This window comes from Salmo trutta, chromosome 20, assembly GCF_901001165.1.
Source record: "Salmo trutta chromosome 20, fSalTru1.1, whole genome shotgun sequence".
Classification (NCBI taxonomy): domain Eukaryota; kingdom Metazoa; phylum Chordata; class Actinopteri; order Salmoniformes; family Salmonidae; genus Salmo; species Salmo trutta.
Genome location: NC_042976.1, coordinates 20,107,199 through 20,129,218, shown reverse-complemented (window position 1 = coordinate 20,129,218; position 22,020 = coordinate 20,107,199). Strand labels below are relative to the sequence as shown.

General features: G+C 43.6%; 1 protein-coding gene across 3 annotated transcripts in view; it reads left to right on the top strand.

Annotated features, from left to right (window-relative positions):
- Positions 1–22,020, top strand: part of znf385b (zinc finger protein 385B) — a 167,209-nt gene that overhangs the window by 80,182 nt on the left and 65,007 nt on the right. The window contains exon 1 of one of the 3 annotated variants that reach the window (XM_029702508.1): positions 12,713–12,962. The exons of the other annotated variants lie outside the window; for them this stretch is intronic. Within the exon in view, the coding sequence (XP_029558368.1) occupies positions 12,944–12,962 (19 nt within the window). The 5' untranslated portion in view covers positions 12,713–12,943. Of the gene's footprint in view, positions 1–12,712; positions 12,963–22,020 lie in introns of those variants that run through there. 3 annotated transcript variants of the gene reach the window in all.

Here is a 22,020-nt window from a genome sequence, read left to right as displayed (position 1 = left end):
GCTGCCCGCCAGTCAACAGTCGTCGGAGTTGCCCGCCAGTCAACAGTCGTCGGAGCTGCCCGCCAGTCAACAGTCGTCGGAGCTGCCCGCCAGTCAACAGTCGTCGGAGCTGCCCGCCAGTCAACAGTCGTCAGAGCTGCCCGCCAGTCAACAGTCGTCAGAGCTGCCCGCCAGTCAACAGTCGCCGGAGTGGCCAGACTGCGCTGAACTGCCGGAGTGGCCAGACTGCGCTGAACTGCCGGAGTGGCCAGACTGCGCTGAACTGCCGGAGTGGCCAGACTGAATTCCGCTGTGATATGTTATTTGTTATTTGTTTATTGAAAAAAAAACATTATTGATTTGTCCTCATACTTTCAGCATTATTAATAAATCCTCTTAAGGATCTCTACAGATTGGTGTCCCTCCCACGGGACAGCTGAGCTAATGTGTGCTAATGTGATTAGCATGAGTTTGTAAGTAACAAGAACATTTCCCAGGACATAGAAATATCTGATATTGGCAGAAAGCTTAAATTCTTGTTAATCTAACGGCACTGTCCAATTTACAGTAGCTATTACAGTGAAATAATACCATGCCATTGTTTGAGGAGAGTGCACAGTTATGAACTTGAAAAGTTATTAATATTCCAATTAGGCACATTTGAGCAGTTTTGATACAACATTTTGAACAGAAATGCAATGGGTCATTGGATCAGTCTAAAACTTTGCACATACACGACTGCCATCTAGTGGCCAAAATCTAAATTGAGCCTGAGCTGGAATAATACATTATGGCCTTTCTCTTGCATTTCAAAGATGATGGTACAAAAAAAAGGTTGGTTTCTTCTTTGTATTATCTTTCACCAGATCTAATGTGTTATATTTTCCTACATTCATTTCACATTTCCACGAACTTCAAAGTGTTTCCTTTCAAATGGTATTAAGAATATGCATATCCTTGCTTCAGGTCCTGAGCTACAGTCAGATAGATTTGGGATTTTAGGTGAAAATTGAAAAAAAGGGGTGGATCCTTAAGACGTTTTAAGTTACTGACCCAATAATTTACTGCAACAGTTTTCACCAATAGTCATTATGCCCAGTAGTATTGTTCTTCCAAGTATCCCCAGTTGGACTCATACTTTGTATTTCCTGCTGGTCAAACTGCTGACTCTAACTGCAAACAGCTTTACTGCTGATGTCCAGATAGAGTAGATAGACAGACCACCTCTATCAGATAGAGAGAGAGCTTTTACAGTAGGACTGGGAATGGATAGAGACAGTTCAGAAAATAATGTGTGTGTGTTGCCCTAGTATAGTAGCTGGCTGATGATGCCATACCCAGTCTCTCTCTGTTTTAGGAGGTTGTTTTGTTCAGATACAGTAGAAAGACTTTACAGTTGGACTGAGAATGGATGGAGAGGTATTGGGAAATGTGTCCGCTATTGTCCCAGTAGTCCTAGGTGGGTGACGCCAGACTGCATGTTTTATGGGGACGTTTGGCTTATGGGGACCTTCGTTTTACATGGGGAGTGAACGTAGTGCTCTTCTCCCCTCTGCACAGAGGACTGGCAGTGTTTAGGACAGCCAGGGCAGCAGGATGGGAGCTAGAGGCCCCAGATGGGAAGTGACGGCTCCGTTTGTCAGCCAGTGCCAGGGCAGATTGAAGTTAAACGAGCCACAATAGCTCCACATTATGTCCATGCAGGGCAGGCTTATATAGGTTGCGTTCCAAAGGGCACCCTATTATAGTGCACTACTTTTGACCAGGGACTATAGGGCTCTGGTCAAAAGTAGTGAACCATATAGGGAATAGGGTGCTGTTTAGAACGGAACCATAGTCAGGACTCGGAACAGAGATGAAGCTTTTGACTTTCACTTCCCCTCATATGCTCCCTCAACCCTGAGCCCTGCTGTCTGCTGTCATTCCCCCCTCTATTCAAATCCAATTTTGTTTGTCACATGCGTCGAATACAACAGGTGTAGACCTTACAGTGAAATGCAGTTCAAAAATAGAGTGAAGAAAATATTTACTAAATTAATTAAAGTAAAAAAATCGAATCAAAAAGTAACACAAGAAAATGACATAATAACAACGAGGCTTATATACAAGGGACACTGATACTGAGTAAATGTGCGGGGGTACAAGTTAGTAATTTGTGAAGTGACTATGCATAGATAATAGATAGCGAGTAGCAGAAGTGTAAAAACAAAGGGGGATCAATGTAAATAGTCCGGGTGGCCAGTTGATTAATTGTTCACCAGTCTTCTGGCTTGGGGGTTGAAGCTGTTAAGAAGCATTTTGGTGCTAGTCTTGGCGCTCCGGTACCGTTGCCGTGTGGTAGCAGAGAGAACAGTCTATGACTTGGGTGACTGGAGTCTTTGACAATGGTTTTGGTCCTTCCTCTGAAACCGCCTAGTATAAAGGTCCTGGATGTCAGGAAGCTTGGCCCCAGTGATGTACTAGGCCATACACACTACCCTTTGTAGCGCTTGTGGTCAGATGCCAAGCAGTTGCCATACCAGGCAGTGATACAACCCGTCAGGTGTAGAACCTTTTGAGGATCTGAGGACCCATGCCAAATATTTTCAGTCTTCTGAGGGGGAATAGGCTTTGTCGTGCCCTCTTCACGACTGTCTTGGTGTGCTTGGACCATGTTAGTTTGTTGGTGATGTGGACACCAAGGAACTTGAAGCTCTCATCCTGCTCCATTACAGCTCCGTCGATGAGAATGGGGGCGTGCTCGGTCCTCTTTTTCCTGTAGTCCACAATCATCTCCTTAGTCTTGATCTCGTTGAGGAAGAGGTTGTTGTCCTGGCACCACACGGCCAGGTCTCTGACCTCCTCCCTATAGGCTGTCTCATCGTTGTCGGTGATCAGGCCTACCGCTGTTCTGTCATTGGCAAACTTAATGATGGTGTTGGAGTCGATGGTATTGGTGCCTGGCCCTGCAGTCATGAGTGAACAGGGAGTATAGGAGGGAACTGAGCATGCACCCCTGAGGGGCCCCTGTGTTGAGGATTAGCGTGGCGAATGTGTTGTTACCTACCCTTACCACCTGGGGGCGGCCTGTCAGGAAGTCTAGGGTCCAGTTGCAGAGGGAGGTGTTTGGTCCCAGGGTCCTTATTGATGAGCTTTGATGGCACTATTGTGTTGAACGCTGTGGTCAGTGAATAGCATTCTCACATAGATGTTCATTTTATCCAGGTGGGAAAGGGCATTGTGGAGTGCAATAGAGATTGCAAGATCTGTGGATCTTTTAGGGCGGTATGCAAATTGGAGTGGGTCTAGGGTTTCTGGGATAATGGGGTTGATGTGAGCCATGACCAGCTTTTAAATCACTTCATGACTACAGACATGAGTGCTACGGGTCGGTAGTCATTTAGGCAGGTTAACTTAGTGTTCTTTGGCACAGGGACTATGGTGGTCTGCTTAAAACATGTTGGTTTTACAGACTCGGACAGGGAGAGTTTGAAAATGTCAGTGAAGACACTTGCCAGTTGGTCAGTGCATGTTAGCAGTACACGTCCTGGTAATCCATCTGGCCCTGCGGCCTTGTGAATGTTGACCTGTTTAAAGCTCTAGCCTTTAGTTCAGTGCAGATGTTGCCTGTAAACCATGGCTTCTGGTTGGGGTATGTATTAGAGGTCCTTAATTAGGGCCGATTTCAAGTTTTCATAACAATCGGAAATCGGTATTTTTGGATGCCGATTTGTCTGATTTTTTAAAATATATATCATTTTTTTTTCTTTTTTTTTTAGACCTTTATTTAACTAGGCAAGTCAGTTAAGAACACATTCTTATTTTCAATGATGGCCTAGGAACGGTGGGTTAACTGCCTTGTTCAGGGGCAGAACGACACACTTGTCCGCTCGGGGATTCAATCTTGCAACCTTACGGTTAACTAGTCCAACGCTCTAACCACCTGCTTTTACATTACACTCCACGAGGAGCCTGCCTGTTACGCGAATGCAGTAAGAAGCCAAGGTAAGTTGCTAGCTAGCATTAAACTTATCTTATAAAAAAACAATCAATCAATCATAATCACTAGTTAACTACACATGGTTGATGATATTACTAGTTTATCTAGCCTGTCCTGCGTTGCATATAATCGCTTAGGTACACGTTGCTCCAACCATAAACATCAATGCATTTCTTAAAATCAATACACAAGTATATATTTTTAAACCTGCATATTTAGTTAATATTGCCTTCTGACAGTAATTTATTTTAACTATGGAAAATGTGTCACTTCTCTTGCAAACAGAGTCAGGGTATATGCAGCCGTTTGGGCCGCCTGGCTCGTTGCGAACTGTGAAGACTATTTCTTCCTAACAAAGACAGCCGACTCGTTGCACGACTCTACCTAACCATAAACATCAATGCCTTTCTTAAAATCAATACACAGAAGTATATATTTTTAAACCTGCATATTTAGCTAAAATAAATCCAGGTTAGCAGGCAATATTAACCAGGTGAAATTGTGTCATTTTGCGTTTATTGCACACAGAGTCAGGGTATATGCAACAGTTTGGGCCGCCTGGCTCGTTGTGAACTAATTTGCCAGAATTTTACGTAATTATGTCATAACATTGAAGGTTGTGCAATGTAACAGGAATATTTAGACTTAGGGATGCCACCCGTTAGATAAAATACGTAACGGTTCCGTATTTCACTGACAGGAAAAACGTTTTGTTTTTGAGATGATAGTTTCCGGATTCGACCATATTAATGACCAAAGGCTCGTATTTCTGTGTGTTATTATGTTATAATTAAGTCTATGATTTGATAGAGCAGTCTGACTGAGCGATGGTAGGCAGCAGCAGGCTCGTAAGCGTTCATTCAAACAGCACTTTCGTGCATTTGCCAGCAGCCCTTCGCAATGCATTGCGCTGTTTATGACTTCAAGCCTGTCAACTCCCAAGATTAGGCTGGTGTAACCGATGTGAAATGGCTAGCTAGTTAGCCGGGTGCGCGCTAATGGTGTTTCAAACATCACTCGCTCTGAGACTTGGAGTAGTTTTTCCCCTTGCTCTACATGGGTAACGCTGCTTCGAGGGTGGCTGTTGTCGATGTGTTCCTGGTTCGAGCCAAGGTAGGAGCGAGGAGAGGGACGGAAGCTATACTGTTACACGGGCAATACTAAAGTGCCTATAAGAACATCCAATAGTCAAAGGTATATGAAATACAAATCGTATAGAGAGAAATAGTCCTATAATTCCTATAATAACTACATCCTAAAACTTCTTACCTGGGAATGTTGAATACTCAAGTTTAAATGAACCACCAGCTTACATATGTTCTCATGTTCTGAGCAAGGAACTTAAATGTTAGCTTTTTTACATGGCACATATTGCACTTTTTTTACTTTCTTCTCCAACACTTTGTTTGTGCATGATTTAAACCAAATTGAACATGTTTCATTATTTATTTGAGGCTAAATTGATTTTGTTGATGTATTATATAAAGTTAAAATAAGTGTTCATTCAGTATTGTTGTAATTGTCATTATTACAAATAAATAAATAAAGAAATCGTCCGATTAATCGGTATCGGCCGGTTTTTTGGTCCTCCAATAATCGGCATCGGAGTTGAAAAATCATAATCGGTCGACCTCTAGTATGTATGTACGGTCACTGTGGGGACGACGTCATCAATGCACTTATTGATGAAGTCAATGACTGATGTGGTGTACTCCTCAATGCCATCGGAGGAATCGCGGAACATATTCCAGTCTGTGCAAGCAAAAAAGACCTTTTGTTTAGCATCTGCTTCATCTGACCACTTTTTTTATTGATCAAGTCACTGGTGCTTCCTGCTGTAGTTTTAGCTTGTAAGCAGGAATCAAGAGCATTGCCAAATGGAGACCGTGGGCTGCTTTGTATGCGTCTCTGTGTGTTTTAATTTGTTTTATTTCACCTTTATTTAACCAGGTAGGCCAGTTGAGAACAAGTTCTCATTTACAACTGCGACCTGGCCAAGATAAAGCAAAGTAGTGTGACAACAACACAGAGTTACACATTGGATAAACAAACGTACAGTCAATAACCCAATAGAAAAATCTATATACAGTGTGTGCAAATGTAGTAAGATTAGGGAGGTAAGGCATTAAATAGGCCATAGTGGCAAATTAATTACAACGTATCATTAACACTGGAGTGATAGATGTGCAGATGATGATTTGCAAGTAGAGACACTGGGGTGCAAAAGAGCAAAAATAAATAACAATATGGGGATCAGGTAGTTGGGTGGGCTATTTACAGATGGGCTGTTTACAGGTGCAATGATCGGTAAGCTGCTCTAACAGCTGATGCTTAAAGTTAGTGAGGGAGATATAAGTCTCCAACTTCAGTGATTTTTGCAATTCGTTCCAGTCATTGGTAGCAGAGAACTGAAAGGAAAGGCGGCCAAAGGAGGAGTTGGCTTTGGGGATGACCAGTTAAATATACCTGCAGGACTGCGTGCTACGGGTGGGGGCTGCTATGGTGACCAGTGAGCTGAGATAAGGCGGTTCTTTACCTAGCAAAAACGTCTAGATGACCTTGAGCCATTGGGTTTGGCGACGAATATGAAGCGAGGGCCAGCCAACGAGAGCGTACAGGTCGCAGTGGTGGGTGGTATATGGGGCTTTGGTGACGAAACTGATTGCACTGTGATAGACTACATCCAATTTGCTGAGTAGAGTGTTGGAGGCTATTTTGTACATGACATCGCCAAAGTCAAGGATCGGTAGGATCGTTAGTGTTACGAGGGTATGTTTAGCAGCATGAGTGAAGGAGGCTTTGTTGCGAAATAGGAAGCCGATTCTAGATTTAATTTTGGATTGGAGATGCTTAATGTGAGTCTGGAAGGAGAGTTTACAGTCTAACCAGACACATAGGTATTTGTAGTTGTCCACATATTCTAAGTCAGAACCATCCAGAGAAGTGATGCTAGTCGGGCGGGCAGGTGCGGGCAACAATCGGTTGAAGAGCATGCATTTAGTTTTACTAGCATTTAAGAGCAGTTAGAGGCCACGGAAGGAGTGTTGTATGGCATTGAAGCTTGTCTGGTGGTTTGTTAACACAGTGTCCGAAGTAGGGTCAGAAGTATACAGAGTGGTGTCATCTGTGTAGAGGTGGATCAGAGAATCATCAGCAGCAAGAGCGACATCATTGATATATACCGAGAAAAGAGTCGGTCCGGGAATTGAACCCTGTGGCACCCCCATAGAGACTGCCAGAGGTCCGGACAACAGGCCCTCCGATTTGTGTGGAGTAAAGGTGTTCCAGAGTTTTTTCCCTCTGGCTGCACATTTAACATGCTGCTAGAAATTTGGTAAGGCGGATTTAAGTTTCCCTGCATTAAAGTCCCCGGCCACTAAGAGCGCCGCCTCTGGGTGAGCTTTTTCCTGTTTGCTTATGGCGGAAAACAGCTCATTGAGTGCGGTCTTAGTGCCAGCCTCAGTCTGTGGTGGTATGTAGACAGTTACGAAAAATACAGTTGAAAACTCTCTTGGTAGATAGTGTGGTCTTCAGCTTATCATGAGATACTCTACCTCAGGTGAGCAAAACCTCGAGACTTCCTTAGATATCGTGCACCAGCTGTTATTTACAAAAATACATAGTCCGCCACCCCTTGTCTTACCAGACGCCACTGTTCTATCCTGCCGATACAGCGTATAACCAGCCAGCTGTATGTTGATAATGTCGTCGTTCAGCAACGACTCTGTGAAGCATACGATATTACAGTTTTGAATGTCCCGTTAGTAGTTTAATCTTCCGCATAGATCATCGATTTTATCTTTCAAAGATTGCATGTTTGCTAGCAGAATGGAAGGCAGTGGGGATTTATTCGATCGCCTACGAATTCTCAGAAGGCAGCCCGCCCTCCGGACCCTTTTTCTCCGCCTTCTCTTCATGCACATAACTGGGGATCTGGGCCTGTTGTTGGGAAAGCAGTATGTCATTCACGTTGGGCTTGTCAGACTCATTAAAGGAAAAAAAGGATTCTGCCAGTTCGTGGTGAGTAATCAAAGTTATGATGTCCAGAAGTTATTTTCAGTCATAAGAGACGGTAGCAGCAACATTAGGTACAAATAAGTAAAAAGATAAGTTACAAACAATGCAAAGTAACAAATAAAAAAACACAACTGGTTAGGAACACGTAAAACGTCAGCCTTCTTCTCCGGCGCCATCTTAAAGTCTGTAGGTGTGTTTTGCATCATTGTCCTGTTGAAAAACAAATAATAGTCCCACTAAGCACAAACCAGATGGGATGGCGTATCGCTGCAGAATGCTGTGGTAGCCATGCTGGTTAAGTGTGCCTTGAATTCTAAATAAATCACTGACAGTGTCACCAGCAAGCACCCCCACATCATCACACCTCCTCCTCCATGCTTCACGGTGGGAACCACACATGCGGAGATAATCCGTTCAGCTACTTTGCGTCTCATAAACACACGGTGGTTGGAACCAAAAATCGCAGATTTGGTCTCATCAGACCAAGGGACAGATTTCCACCGTCTAATGTCCATTGCTCGTGTTTCTTGGCCCAAGCAGGTCTCTTCTTCTTATTGGTGTCCTTTAGTAGTGGATCTTTGCAGCAATTCGACCATGAAGGCCTGATTCACTCAGTCTCCTCTGAACAGTTGATTTTGAGATGTGTCTGTTACTTGAAATCTGTGAAGCATTTATTTGGGCTGCAATTTCTGAGGCTGGTAATGAACTTAACGTCTGCAGCAGAGGTAACCCTGGGTCTTCCTTTCCTGTGGCGGTCCTCATGAGTGCCAGTTTCATCATAGAGCTTGAGGGTTTTTGCACCTGCACTTGAACTTTCAAAGTTCTTGACATTTTCCGGGTTGACTGACATTCAACTCTTAATGAAATGTTTCTCTTTGCTTATTTGAGCTGTTCTTGCCATAATGTGGACTTGGTATTTTACCAAATAGGACTATCTTCTGTATACCAACCCTACCTTGTCACAACACAACTGATTGGCTCAAACGCATTAAGAAGGAAAGAAATTCCACAAATTAACTTTTAACAAGGCACACCTGTTAATTGAAATGCATTCCAGGTGACTGTCTCATGAAGCTGGTTGAGAGAATGCCAAGAGTGTGCAAAGCTGTCATCAAGGCAAAGGGTGGCTACTTTGAAGAATCTCAAATATAAAATATATTTTGATTTGTTTAACACTTTTTTGATTACTACATGATTCCATGTGTTATTTCATAGTTTTGATGTCTTCACTACTATTCTACAATGTAGAAAATAGTAAAGAAAAACCTTTGAATGTGTCAGTGTGTCCAAACCTTTGACTGATACAGTATATGACAATGTATGTCAATGTACGATTTAGTCTTAGAATAAAGATCAGAGATATTGTATCTCCCTCTCCCTCTCCGTCCCTTACCCTCAGCTCCCCAGCAGTCTAAATGGCATCATGCTGTTGCAGTTGGAGGTGGTGTGTGTGTGCGTGTGTGTGTGTGTGTACGTGTGTGTATCTTTTTGAGTGTATTGTATTACGAGTCAGGCCCGAGGCAGTCAGGAAATCATAGCAGGATTATGCAGTTGTGCTTCACCTGACACTGGTGATCATCCCAATCAGCAGCAGGTGACAGGCTTGGATGGCCACCACCATGACATATGTCAATACTCCCTCTGGTAATGTGAGCAGCCCAGCAGGAAAAGGAGCTCTCTCTCACACAGTCATGGGGCAGCCACTGGCTACAAATTGACATGAGATGTGAAGTTTGTTGACCAATTAGTAATTGAACCCCCTTGGATTCAAATGGTGAGAAGTGTCAGGGTGTGAGCAAGTGTTAGACAGGGGTGAGGGAGCGAGTGAGAAGGAGGGAGAAGGAGAGAGAAGTTCAAATAAAATTGATTAAGAAATAAGGAGTTTGCAAAGAGAGAGAGGGAGAGAAAGAAAAAAAGTAGATAGCAGTCAAATTAAGGAAGATTAAATTGCGAGAGAGAGACAGACGGTCTACATTAATGTGTGGAAGAAGCCTGTGAGAGCCAACGCTTGGAGAAGAGGCTGGGTCTGTGCTGCTATCCCCCTAAATGTTACAAGGATTGGTGTCCTATCGGCCTGTGCTAATGTGGATGGAGAGAAGCAGTTCTACTGTTCAGTAAAATAACTTGACTGTGACATGCAGCTAGGGTTTTGTTACATAAAACCTTTTTACGTAAAGTCCTTTATACCCTTAAGTGAAATGCTGGACTGAAATAAACCGACATGCAGTGTAATGCGTGGTAGATCTGTAACCCCTTTCAAGAAGAATTATGATGCCAGTGTCGAATGACCAAATATATAACCTGTAAAACTGTTAAATTGTTATACGCTTCCTATTGACAAATAGACTTTTAAAAGCATTTGTCTTAAGTACTTACTGAAGTACTCTGTGTGTTTCTACACCCTAAGGAAATGGGTTAGGCAGATCGAGCGTCTGTCCCAAATGGCACCCGATTCCCTATATAGTGCACTACTTTTGACAAGAGCCTTATAGGTCCTGGTCAAAAGTAGTGCACTATGAAGGGAATAGGGTGCCATTTGGGATGCATGATGAGATTTCACACAGTAGTCAGACAGTGCTGTTAGCGCGTTATCGTAATACTGTTGACCCCCCTCTATTCAATCTCGCTTTAGCTATCTTTAATCGGTTCCAAATTGCCTCTAAATTCAGTCATGCGTGACTGGCTTTTATTTGTAAACATGGAGTTTGTGTCCCAAATGACACTCTACAGTATTCCCTATGTCGTGCACTACTTTGACCAGGGCCCAATAGGCACTGTATAAGGAATATGGTGTCTTTTAGGACACAGCCGGAGATACTTCATTTGTCAGCCTACAAGGTATTAAGAAGATTAAACATAATCATAAAACCAATGAACAGATAATATTCTGATTGTGTGTATAATGGATTAAGTGATATCAGAGCAATATTATTCACTGTATAAAACACTGTATAAAGCTCCCTAATTGGATACTGCTGGCAGGAGATACTCACAGTTTGTATGACGCTTCTCACATGTCAGATATAGTTTATGGTTCTTAAGATTTGAGAAGCAAACGCCTGCAGTACGATGTGTTGGACAAGTGAGAGTATCTTGGAGGCTGATCTGATATGGTGTGGTATCAATTCAATCCAGCTTTTATGTGCCTGTCTCTTTTACTAGACATATGGCAGGTTGACAGAGAGTCTACAGTCTTGATCTGATGGAATCACGGAATCTAGACATTAAAATGGAACTCACCAATATAAATGTTTTTAGTGAACTTAGTAGAAAATCAACTAAATGCAATGAACTCATGAGAAAATGCACTAATGTGCCCAAGTTAATCATTAGACATGAACAAAATTCATCAGTGATTCATATTTTCCTGCAAATTGTGAAACGGCACAGGAATGCCCTGTGTGTGTGTGTGTGTGTGTGTGTGTGTGTGTGTGTGTGTGTGTGTGTGTGTGTGTGTGTGTGTGTGTGTGTGTGTGTGTGTGTGTGTGTGCACGCATATGTCTACACTTTGTGTAGCTGTTAGAGGTGATGCTAATGATAACCTTCTTCTGGTTACCTTCTTCAAAGTAGCCTTTGCCTTCCTGGCAGAATGATCTCATGATTATTTACATCAATCCAGTGGCCATTTGTTTTGCAACCTCTGCAATCACGAGCGCTACAGAAACACAGCTCAAACCGCTGGTGTGCACTTGCATTAAAGGGTAACTGCACCCAAGAATCAACAGTTTTTTCCAGACCTCAAAAGTAGTCTCCTGGTGTATTTTAAGCATTGCTGTGGACTTAGAACATCCAATTTTGTGGTAAAAAAATTTACAAAAGATTTGAGAGAAAGAACCTGAAGAAACTGGGAAAAAAATGTAAACCTATGGTTAGGTTGCTTATAGTCCCCAGCAGTTATTAACTGGGATTCCTCAGTGTTCACACATACTACATTATCCAAGGCAAGCTACACAATGACAACTGAGCAAAGTGAAGTCTCCTCACTCAGCTGGTGTTAAATTAACTTAAACGAATTCAGTAATGTTAACTAGGTGAAATGAACTCAGTGTGCTTTTCTACTGTCTCAGTGTTGTGGTGTGGAGAGTTTTTGACTCTTTCATAGGAAACTCAAGAGGCGATCCTGTGAAATGTAAGACGCTGTGTCGAACAGTGTGGGAACGCGAGGAAGCATACATTTTATAGGCAGATGGAAGGAATCCAGAGATATTTTAATAGTTCCGCGCTTAGCTTTGCATCTTGTTGTAAAGGGAGAAAGGTTAGACCGATGTTCCCCGTCAGTGTGTCTAGTGATCTAGTGTGTGTGTGTGTGTGTGTGTGTGTGTGTGTGTGTGTGTGTGTGTGTGTGTGTGTGTGTGCCTTTCAGCCAGCTGTAACCAGAGAGGGGGACAAGCTTGGGCTGCTGAGTAGCAGGCGACACTGTCCCCAGAACATCAGTCATGTCAGCAGATTGGGGGGAATACCAGTCAAAACCCATAATGACCTTTACTGAGACATGGGTAACACATTTGGCTGAACAAACCCGGATTCAAATAGTATTCAACATCATTTCAAATACTTTATCTGTGTTTTGTTGAGCTTGCCTGGCACAATGGACCCAATGGAATGGTCAGAAAAATGCATAACTTAAGCATAAGCCATCTGGCATTTGAGGCAGGCTAGATCAAATACTCAAAGATTTCAAATAGTATTTAAATCCAGGTATTTGGGCTGGGCAACACACAGACCGCGGTGCACAATATTTTGACAGATCAAGGGCTGATATCCTGCTGGATCCACCAGCAGAATATAAGGGAATTGCCTTTCTCTGAATCACCTCTCTGGGGAAATTGACAGAAATATAGTTTGTGATGAGAGAGAACTCAACACCATTGTTGATGGCGGAGTAGCTACAGTTCAACTCTTCCACAAATCCTTTGCCAGCTCAGGATATCTGAGAGTGAAGCCAACCAGAGTGTTCAGTCAGGGAATATGAACAATCAAGCCTACAGTAAGTGAAAATGCTTTTAATTACCAGTGAAAGTGTGTTGATTGTTATTTTGTTCGCTTCAGCGTTCTGCTATTTTTGGTGGAGTGTCCTCTTTCTCCTTCTCTAGTGCCCTGTCCTTACATCTAGTGTTCCAACCTCTACTGTCTGCTGTTGTATTCTTGGATCTTGTGCATCTTGTGTTTCTCACGAGCCAGGAGGGTTTTTGTCAGGTAACACAATCTTAATTGCATTTCAGTTTTAGGAAATACAGCAAATACAGAAATACAGAAAACCTGCAGAGATGCGTGACCTCCCTCCCTCCCCTCCTTCCCTCGTTCCTTCCTCCCTCCATCCCTGTCTTTCTGTCAGTGCTCTTTTGTGAATTCAAGTGATGTAAGTGTGCTCTTGATAAGTGTTCCCTTAAGGTACAAAATAATGAAGTCATAGTGAATTTGTGTTTTTCTCCCCGACTGGGCTGATGGAGCTACATTCCTGAGAGCTGCCCATGAGGGGCTACCTCACATTACAACACAGCCGATGACATGATATTGTGTTACAATCTCTCAGCGTGTGACGTTCAAACGTGGAATTTATACCCCTTTATACCCCTACCTGTGAAGCTTGGTCAGACTAGGCATCTCCATCTCTCTCTTCTTTCTCTCTTCTCTCTTTCTCCTTCTCTCCCGTGAACTTAAAATGTTATCTCCTCTCACCAAGTGTTAAGTAAGAATACTTTCAAGTTTATGTGACGTGTCTCTCTCTCCTTTCTCTCTTTCTCGCTCTCTCTCTCTTTCTCTCTCTCTCTCTCTCTCTCTCTCTCTCTCTCTTACTCTCTCTCTCCCCCTCTTTCTCTCTCTTTCTGTACGTGGTAATCACTAGTAGGCTCCTGACACTATCCCCTGTCCTGTAACATTGTTACACTGGGCCCCATCAATCACTGGAGGCTGATTTGGAGATTCCTTCTGCCTGAATCCTGAATCACAGCCAGCACAGCTACAAGGCTGCCTTGTGAAATGGATTGATTCAGACTAACCAGACTTGGGGATCCCATCCTGATGACAATAAGATAAGGAGGATTTGATCAGCTCGATTCAGGCTTGGCGTTTTTGGTTGTTTCCTCATCCAGAATGAGTGTTAGTTAGCCTGACCTAGATTTGTTACTCGGTTTGGGTTGACAGGCGTTGTGGGGGGTTGCAGCTGCCTGGCGACAAGAGAGAGAGAGAGAGTCAGTCTCTATCTCTTCTCTCTCTTTTACTCTTCGTGGGCACCTCCACTCGTCTTTCTCCAGGCAAAGATCTATCTCTGTTTTCATGCTACCCACACCACAGCCCTCCCTCCCTCCATCTCTCCGCCATCCCTCTCTCCGTCAATCTGCAGTCAGTCAGTCACACCACAAACAGGGTGGGCAGCAAATCAGATCACCAGGAGGACAGGTCAACTGAGTGCTTTTTCTAAGGGAATCTCTCGCAGCTGTCTATAGTCCAGGAGATAGACTTTACATGCTCCATGGTTCAGTTATCATGTTTCTGGGTGAGTAGTAGGGATTTATCCATGGCTTGACTTGATCCTTTCTACTGCTTTTTCACCGCATGCAACCTGCTCAAACTGCTTATATTACTTATGCTGCACACCAGTCCTCTGAGATATTTGGTGTTTGGTGACCCTTTTTACAGCCCGCTATTGACAAGGTAGTTACTTAGAAATCACTCGTTAAAATTGTATTTTAATGCTGTAAAATAAAGTGTTCTCTGTTCCAGCAGTATGTGTGTGTGTGTGTGCGTATGTTTGTGTTTCTGTGTGTGTGTGTGTGTGTGTGTGCCTCTGTGTCTGTGCGCGTGCGCATGCACATGCATGTTTGAGTGTGTGCGTGCGTGTGCTCACTTGTGTGTGTATCAAGTGCATCTCAATAAAGATAGAACTGGCTTGAAATCTGTATGGGGGTTGACTTGACAGGAAGGAAAATGTGTGTGTGTGTGTGTGTGTGTGTGTGTGTGTGTGTGTGTGTGTGTGTGTGTGTGTGTGTGTGTTTTATCTCCTTCATTTTATCTGGTTCATTTGATTGCTCTGTGTGCAAGTGTTTTGACAAGCCTGAAAGGTGAATATATCTGGGTGATTATTATGTAAAAGTATCTTATCTTCTCTGATACCATATTTATTATGATGATTGTAGTTTAAATAAGATCAGACACTAACTCTTTATTGCTGTTTTATGATGTTATGAAAGAGCTGTAAAGAAAAGCTACTATTTGGGATGTCATGGGCTCATCAATGAAACATTGAAAATAGAAGGCGTCCCACTTGATGCCCTATCCTTGATTCAACATTAAAGCTAGTTTTAGGCAGTGGTGTAAAGTACCTAAGTAAAAATACTTTAAAGTACTACTTAAGTAGATTTTTTGGGTATCTGTAATTTACTTTACTATTCATTTTTTTGACAACTTTTACTTTTACTTCAGTACATTCCAAATGTAAATAATGTACTTTTTACATTTTTCCTGACACCCAAAGGTACTAGTTACTTTTTGAATTCTTAGCAGGACAGAAAAATTGTCTAATCCACACACTTATCAAGAGAACATCCCTGGTCATCCCTACTGCCTCTGATCTGGTGGACTCACTAAACACAAATGCTTCATTTGTAAATGATGTCTGCGTGTTGGAGTGTGCCCCTGGCTAACCGTAAATAAAAAAAAACAAGAAAATGGTGCCTTCTGGTTTGCTTGATAAGGAATTTGAAATGATTTATACTTTTACTTTTACTTTTGATACTTAAGTATATTTAAAACCAAATACTTTTAGACTTTTACTCAAGTAGTATTTTACTGGATGACTTTCACTTTAACTTGAGTCATTTTCTATTAAGGTATCTTTACTTTTACTCAAGTATGAAAATTGGGAACTTTTTCCACCACAAGTTTTAGGTTAGTGCTCAACATCTACTATTGGCACAAGGAATGGTTAATATAATTTCCTGTGTATTTACTACTATTATAATAATGATGTCAAAGATAAGACTGATGGGTCCATTCAGCAGAGTTACACAGTCACATGCGCCGAATACAACAGGTGTAGACCTTACAGTGAAATGCTTACTTACAAGCCCTTAACCAACAATGCAGTTTAAAAAAAAATATGAATAAGAAAAACAAATAAAAATAACAAGTAATTAAAAAGCAGCAGTAAAATAACAGTAGTGAGGCTAGATACAGGGGGTACCGGTACAGAGTCAATGTGCGGGGGCACCGGTTAGTTGAGGTAATTGAGGTAATATGTACATGTAGATAGAGTTAAAGTGACTACCCATAGATTATAAACAGAGAGTAGCAGCAGCGTTAAAGAGGGTCTGGATAGCCCTTTGATTAGCTGTTCAGGAGTCTTATGGCTTGGGGGTAGAAGCTGTTAAGAAGCCTTTTGGACCTCGACTTGGAGCTCCGCTACCGCTTGCCGGTAGCAGAGAGAACAGTCTATGACTAGGGTGGCTGGAGTCTTTGACAAGTCTTTAGGGCCATCCTCTGACACCGTCTGATATAGAGGTTCTGGATGGCAGGAAGCTTGGCCCCAGTAATGTACTGGGGCCAAGCTTTGTAACCTTTTGAGGATCTGAGGACCCATGCCAAATCTTTTCAGTCTCTTGAGGGGGAATAGGCTTTGTCGTGCCCTTTTCATGACTGTCTTAGTGTGTTTGGACCATGATAGTTTGTTGGTGATGTGGACACCAAGGCACTTGAAGCTCTCAACCTGTTCCACTACATCCCCGTCAATGAGAATGGGGCCGTGCTCGGTCCTCTTTTTCCTGTAGTCCACAATCATCTCCTTTGTCTTGATCACGTTGAGTGAGAAGTTGTTGTCCTGGCACCACACGACCAGGTCTCTGACCTCATCGTTGTTGGTGATCAGACCTACCACTGTTGTGTAATCGGCAAACTTAATGATGGTGTTAGAGTCGTGCCTGGCCATGAAGTACAGGAGGGGACTGAGCACGCACCCCTGAGGGGCCCCCGTGTTGAGGATCAGCATGGCGGATGTGTTGTTCCCTACCCTTACCACCTGGGGGCGGCCCATCAGGAAGTCCAGGATCCAGTTGCAGAGGGAGGTGTTTAGTCTCAGGGTCCTTAGCCTTGTGTTGAGCTTTGAGGGCACTATGGTGTTGAACGCTGAACTGTAGTCAAATGAATAGCATACTCACATATGTGTTCCTTTTGTCCAGGTGGGAAATGGCATTGTTGAGTGCAATAGAGATTGCATCATCTGTGGATCTGTTGGAGTGGGTCTAGGGTTTCTGGGATAATAGTGTTGATGTGAGCCATGACCAGCCTTTCAAAGCACTTCATGGCTACAGACGTGAGTGCTACGGGTCGGTAGTCATTTAGGCAGATTATCTTAATGTTCTTTGGCACAGGGACTATGGTGGTCTGCTTGAAACATGTTGGTATTACAGACTCAGTCAGGGACAGGTTGAAAATGTCAGTGAAGACACTTGCCAGTTGGTCAGCGCATGCTCGGAGTACATGTCCTGGTAATCCATCTGGCCCTGCGGCCTTGTGAATGTTGACCTGTTTAAAGGTCTTACTCACATCGGCTGTGGAGAGCGTGATCACACAGTCATCCGGAACAGCTGGTGCTCTCATGCATGTTTCAGTGTTACTTTCCTTGAAGTGAGCATATAAGTTATTTAGCTCGTCTGGTAGGTTAATGTCACTGGGCAGCTTGTGGCTGTGCTTCCCTTTGTAGTCTGTAATAGTTTGCAAGCCCTCCCACATCCGCCGAACGTCGGAACCGGTGTAGTGCTATTCAATCTTAGTCCTGTATTGGCACTTTGCCTGTTTGATGGTTCGTCGGAGGGCATAGCGGGATTTCTTGTAGGCTTCCGGGTTAGAGTCTTGCTCCTTGAAAGCGGCAGCTCTAGCCTTTAGCTCAGTGCGGATGTTGCCTGTAATCCATGGCTTCTGGTTGGGGTATGTACGTAGGGCCACTGTGGGGACGACGTCATCGATCCACTTATTGATGAAGCCAGTGACTGATGTGGTGTACTCCTCAATGCCATCGGAAGAATCCCAGAACATATTCCAGTCTGTGCTTGCAAAACAGTCCTATAGCTTAACATCTGCTTCATCTGACCACTTTCTTATTTTCAGAGTCACTGGTGCTTCCTGCTTTAGTTTTTGCTTGTATAGAATTATGGTCCGATTTGCCAAATGGAGGGCGAGGGAGAGCTTTGTACGCATCTCTGCGTGTGGAGTAAAGGTGGTCTAGAGTTTTTTTTCCCCTCTTGTTGCACATTTAACATGCTGATAGAAATGAGGTAAAACTGATTTGAGTTTCCCTGCATTAAAGTCCCTGGCCACTAGGAGCGCCACCTCTGGATGAGCATTTTCCTGTTTGCTTATGGCCGTATACAGCTTATTGAGTGCGGTCTTAGTGCCAGCATCGGTCTGCGGTGGTATATAGACAGCTCTGAAAAGTATAGATGTAAACTCTCTTGGTAAATAGTGTGGTCTATAGCTTATCATGAGATACTGTACCTCAGACGAGCAAAACTTTGAGACTTCCTTACATTTTTTGCACCAGCTGTTGTTTACAAATATGCATAGGCTGCCTCCAATTGTGTTACCAGGGGCCACTGTTCTATTCTGCCGAAAAAGCTTAAAACCCGCCAGCTGTATGTTAATCATGTCGTCTTTCAACCACGACTCTGTGAAATTACAGTTTTTAATGTCCCTTTGGTAGGATATACGTGCTTAAAATGTTGTCTATTTTATTATCGAATGATTGTACATTGGCTAATAGGACCGATGGTAAAGGTAGATTACCCTCTCAGCGACGATCCTTACAAGGCACCCGGACCGTCGTCCATGATATCTCCATCTTTTCTCCTGCGAATGACAGGGATCATGGCCTTGTCGGGTGTCTGGAGTAAATCCTTCCCGTCAGACTCGTTGAAGAAGAAGAATTCCTCCAGTACGGGGTGAGTAATTGCTGCCCTGATATCAAGAAGCTCTTTTTGGTCATAAGACACGGTGGCAGAAACATTATGTACAAAATAAGTTACAAATAACGCGAAAAAACATACACAATAGCACAATTGGTTACGGGATTGTAAAACGGCAGCCTTCTCCTTCGGGCGCCATTATCACACTCCTCATTGGCTCAAAGTGGGGTCCCTCGACTTTTCTAGTGTTAATTCATTTCATTGCTGTTTCTGCCACGAAGAGAACTGAACAAAGTACACTTACTCCCCCTCTGTTCCTTGGTGGATTTGGGTGTGAGTTGTGTGACATTGTATTAAACATTTCACATCACAGTCTGGCACCATGCTTCTAGAAGGCATAAAGGCATTTGGAGAGGCCATTGATCATCGGGTTGTGTGACATTTCAGACGTAAAGCCTCTGTGGCTCGGTGACTATGAAGTGTGGTATGTATAGCAAGCTGCTTTCTCTAAACCCCCTATTGATGCGATTATACTAATAGCCCATCCTTGAAAACCTCTCTCTGAGGAGTTTTAACTTCTATAATGAAACGATCATTATGCAGCCTATCTGAAATAGAGGATGAACTTGTGGGAAAAGCACATTTAGAGAGTAAATTAGAAGCTGGCTTAACGTTCCATCAGGCTTCTCCTGAGACCTGTTTCCTTCAGCTCAGCTGTGAAGTGCTCTGCCCTGAGGCTGGCTGTCTGTCTGTCTGTCTGCCTGTGGCCTGCAGGGGGCTATCTCTCTCTCTCTGTCATTATCTCTCTCTCTCTCTCTCTCTGTGTGTGGAGAACACCATTGGAGGCTGATCAACCTCCATTCTTAGGGCTTTAACTTACTTAATTAAACAGTAAGAGCAACATCAAGACTCAGCAAGACTCCTCTTAGCATAGCTACCCGCTACATTTTTTTGTACCAAAAGACAAACATAAAAGCAGTGTCAGAGGAATTTTGAACTTAATCAACACTGTCACTGTCAGGTTGCCATGACAGCTGTCACAATCACAGGGTCAAAGTAGTTGTTTTTTCTTTTTCTCTCACCCCTTGTGCCGGCTACGCAACGTGACTGTTTCAAAGGGGATCATATAAATATTTTACAGGTAACATATTAAATTCTGTGTGAAATAGGTATCTGTCTCTCTGTCTCTTCTCTCTCTCTTTCTCCCTCCCTCTCTTTCGCTCTTTCTTTCTCTCTCTCTCTCTCAATCAAATTCAATCACATGCATTTATAAAGCCCATTTTACATCAGCAGATGTCACGAAGTGCTTATCCAGAAACCCAGCCTAAAACCCCAAACAGCAAGCAATGCAGATGTAGAAGCAATGTGACTAGGAAAAACTCCATAGAAAGGCAGGAACCTAGGAAGAAACCTAGAGAAGAACCAGGGTGGCCTGTCATCTTCTGGCTATGGCGGGTGGAGATTATAAGAGTACATGGCCATTAAAGCCAGATCGTTCTTCAAGATGTTCAAACGTTCATAGATGACCAGCAGGGTCAAATAATAATCACAGTGGTTGTAGAGGGTGCAACAGGTCAGCACCTCAGGATTAAATATCAGTTGGCTTTTCATAGCCGAGCATTCAGAGGTCGAGACAGCAGGTACGGTAAAGAGGGAGGGAGAGAGAGGGAGTTGAAGGAATAGCGTTGAAAACAGCAGGTACGGTAAAGAGGGAGGGAGAGAGAGGGAGTTGAAGGAAGAGGCTTGAAAACAGCAGGTACGGTAAAGAGGGAGGGAGAGAGAGGGAGTTGAAGGAAGAGTGTTGAAAACAGCAGGTAGGGTAAAGAGGGAGGGAGAGAGAGAGAGGGAGTTGAAGGAAGAGGGTTGAAAACAGCAGGTACGGTAAAGAGGGAGGGAGAGAGAGGGAGTTGAAGGAATAGGGTTGAAAACAGCAGGTACGGTAAAGAGGGAGGGAGAGAGAGGGAGTTGAAGAAAGAGGGTTGAAAACAGCAGGTATGGTAAAGAGGGAGGGAGAGAGAGGGAGTTGAAGGAAGAGGGTTGAAAACAGCAGGTATGGTAAAGAGGGAGGGAGAGAGATGGAGTTGAAGGAAGAGCGTTGAAAACAGCAGGTCCGGTGAACAGGTCTAGTTTCCATAGCCGCAGGCAGAACAGCAGAAATTGGATCAGCAAGTATTTCAGCAAGCATTTCGCTACACTCGCATTAACATCTGCTAGCCATGTGTATGTGACCAATAAAATTTGATTTGATTTGATTTTAGCAGCATAACCAGGTGGACTGGGGACGGGGACAGCCAGGAGTTGTCAGGCCAGGTAGTCCTGAGGCATGGTCCTAGGGCTCAGGTTATCCGGGAGGGGAGAGTGAGAGAGAGAGATGGGAGAATTAGAGGGACAGGACACCAGATAATACAGGAGAATTACACCAGATAGGACAGACTGAGCCTAGCCCTCCGGCACATAGACTATTGCAGCATAGATACTGGAGGCTGAGACTGTGGGGTCTGGGGACACTGTTGCCCCGTCTGAAGATACCCCCGGACAGAGCCAACCACGCCCTCTCTCTCTCGCCTTCTCTCTCTCCCTCTCTTTCTCTCTCTCTCTCTCGCCTTCTCTCTCTCCCTCTCTCTCTTTCTCTCTCCCTCGCTCTCTCTCACTCTCTCGCTCTCATCGTGCTGCATATACATCATTAAAGTTTAAAGGGACAGCCTGCCTGTTCCATCATTATTCAAGTGGCCAGGTAATGGGTTTTCATTGAAGGAACATTTGCATAATCAAGTTTTATCATTTCCAGTGTATATCTCATCAAATATTGACTCGCTCTAGTTGAACGTCTCATATACTACATGGTGAGTACATGTATTATGGATGGATGGGGACTTTCTCTCTCTCTCTCTCTCTCTCTCTCTCTCTCTCTCTCTCTCTCACTCTCTCTCTCTCTCTCTCACTCTCTCTCACTCTCTCTCACTCTCTCTCTCTCACTCTCTCTGTCTCTCTCTCTGTCTCTCTTGCTCTGTGTCTGGTCTGCTTGCCAACAATCAACAGGGATTTAGATAAGGTGTGAAAATATGGCGAGAGTAAAAACTGGGTTGGCACTGGGCTGGAAGAACAGACTTGAGACAGACTAAACATGTAGGCCTACTTCTGCCACTGAAT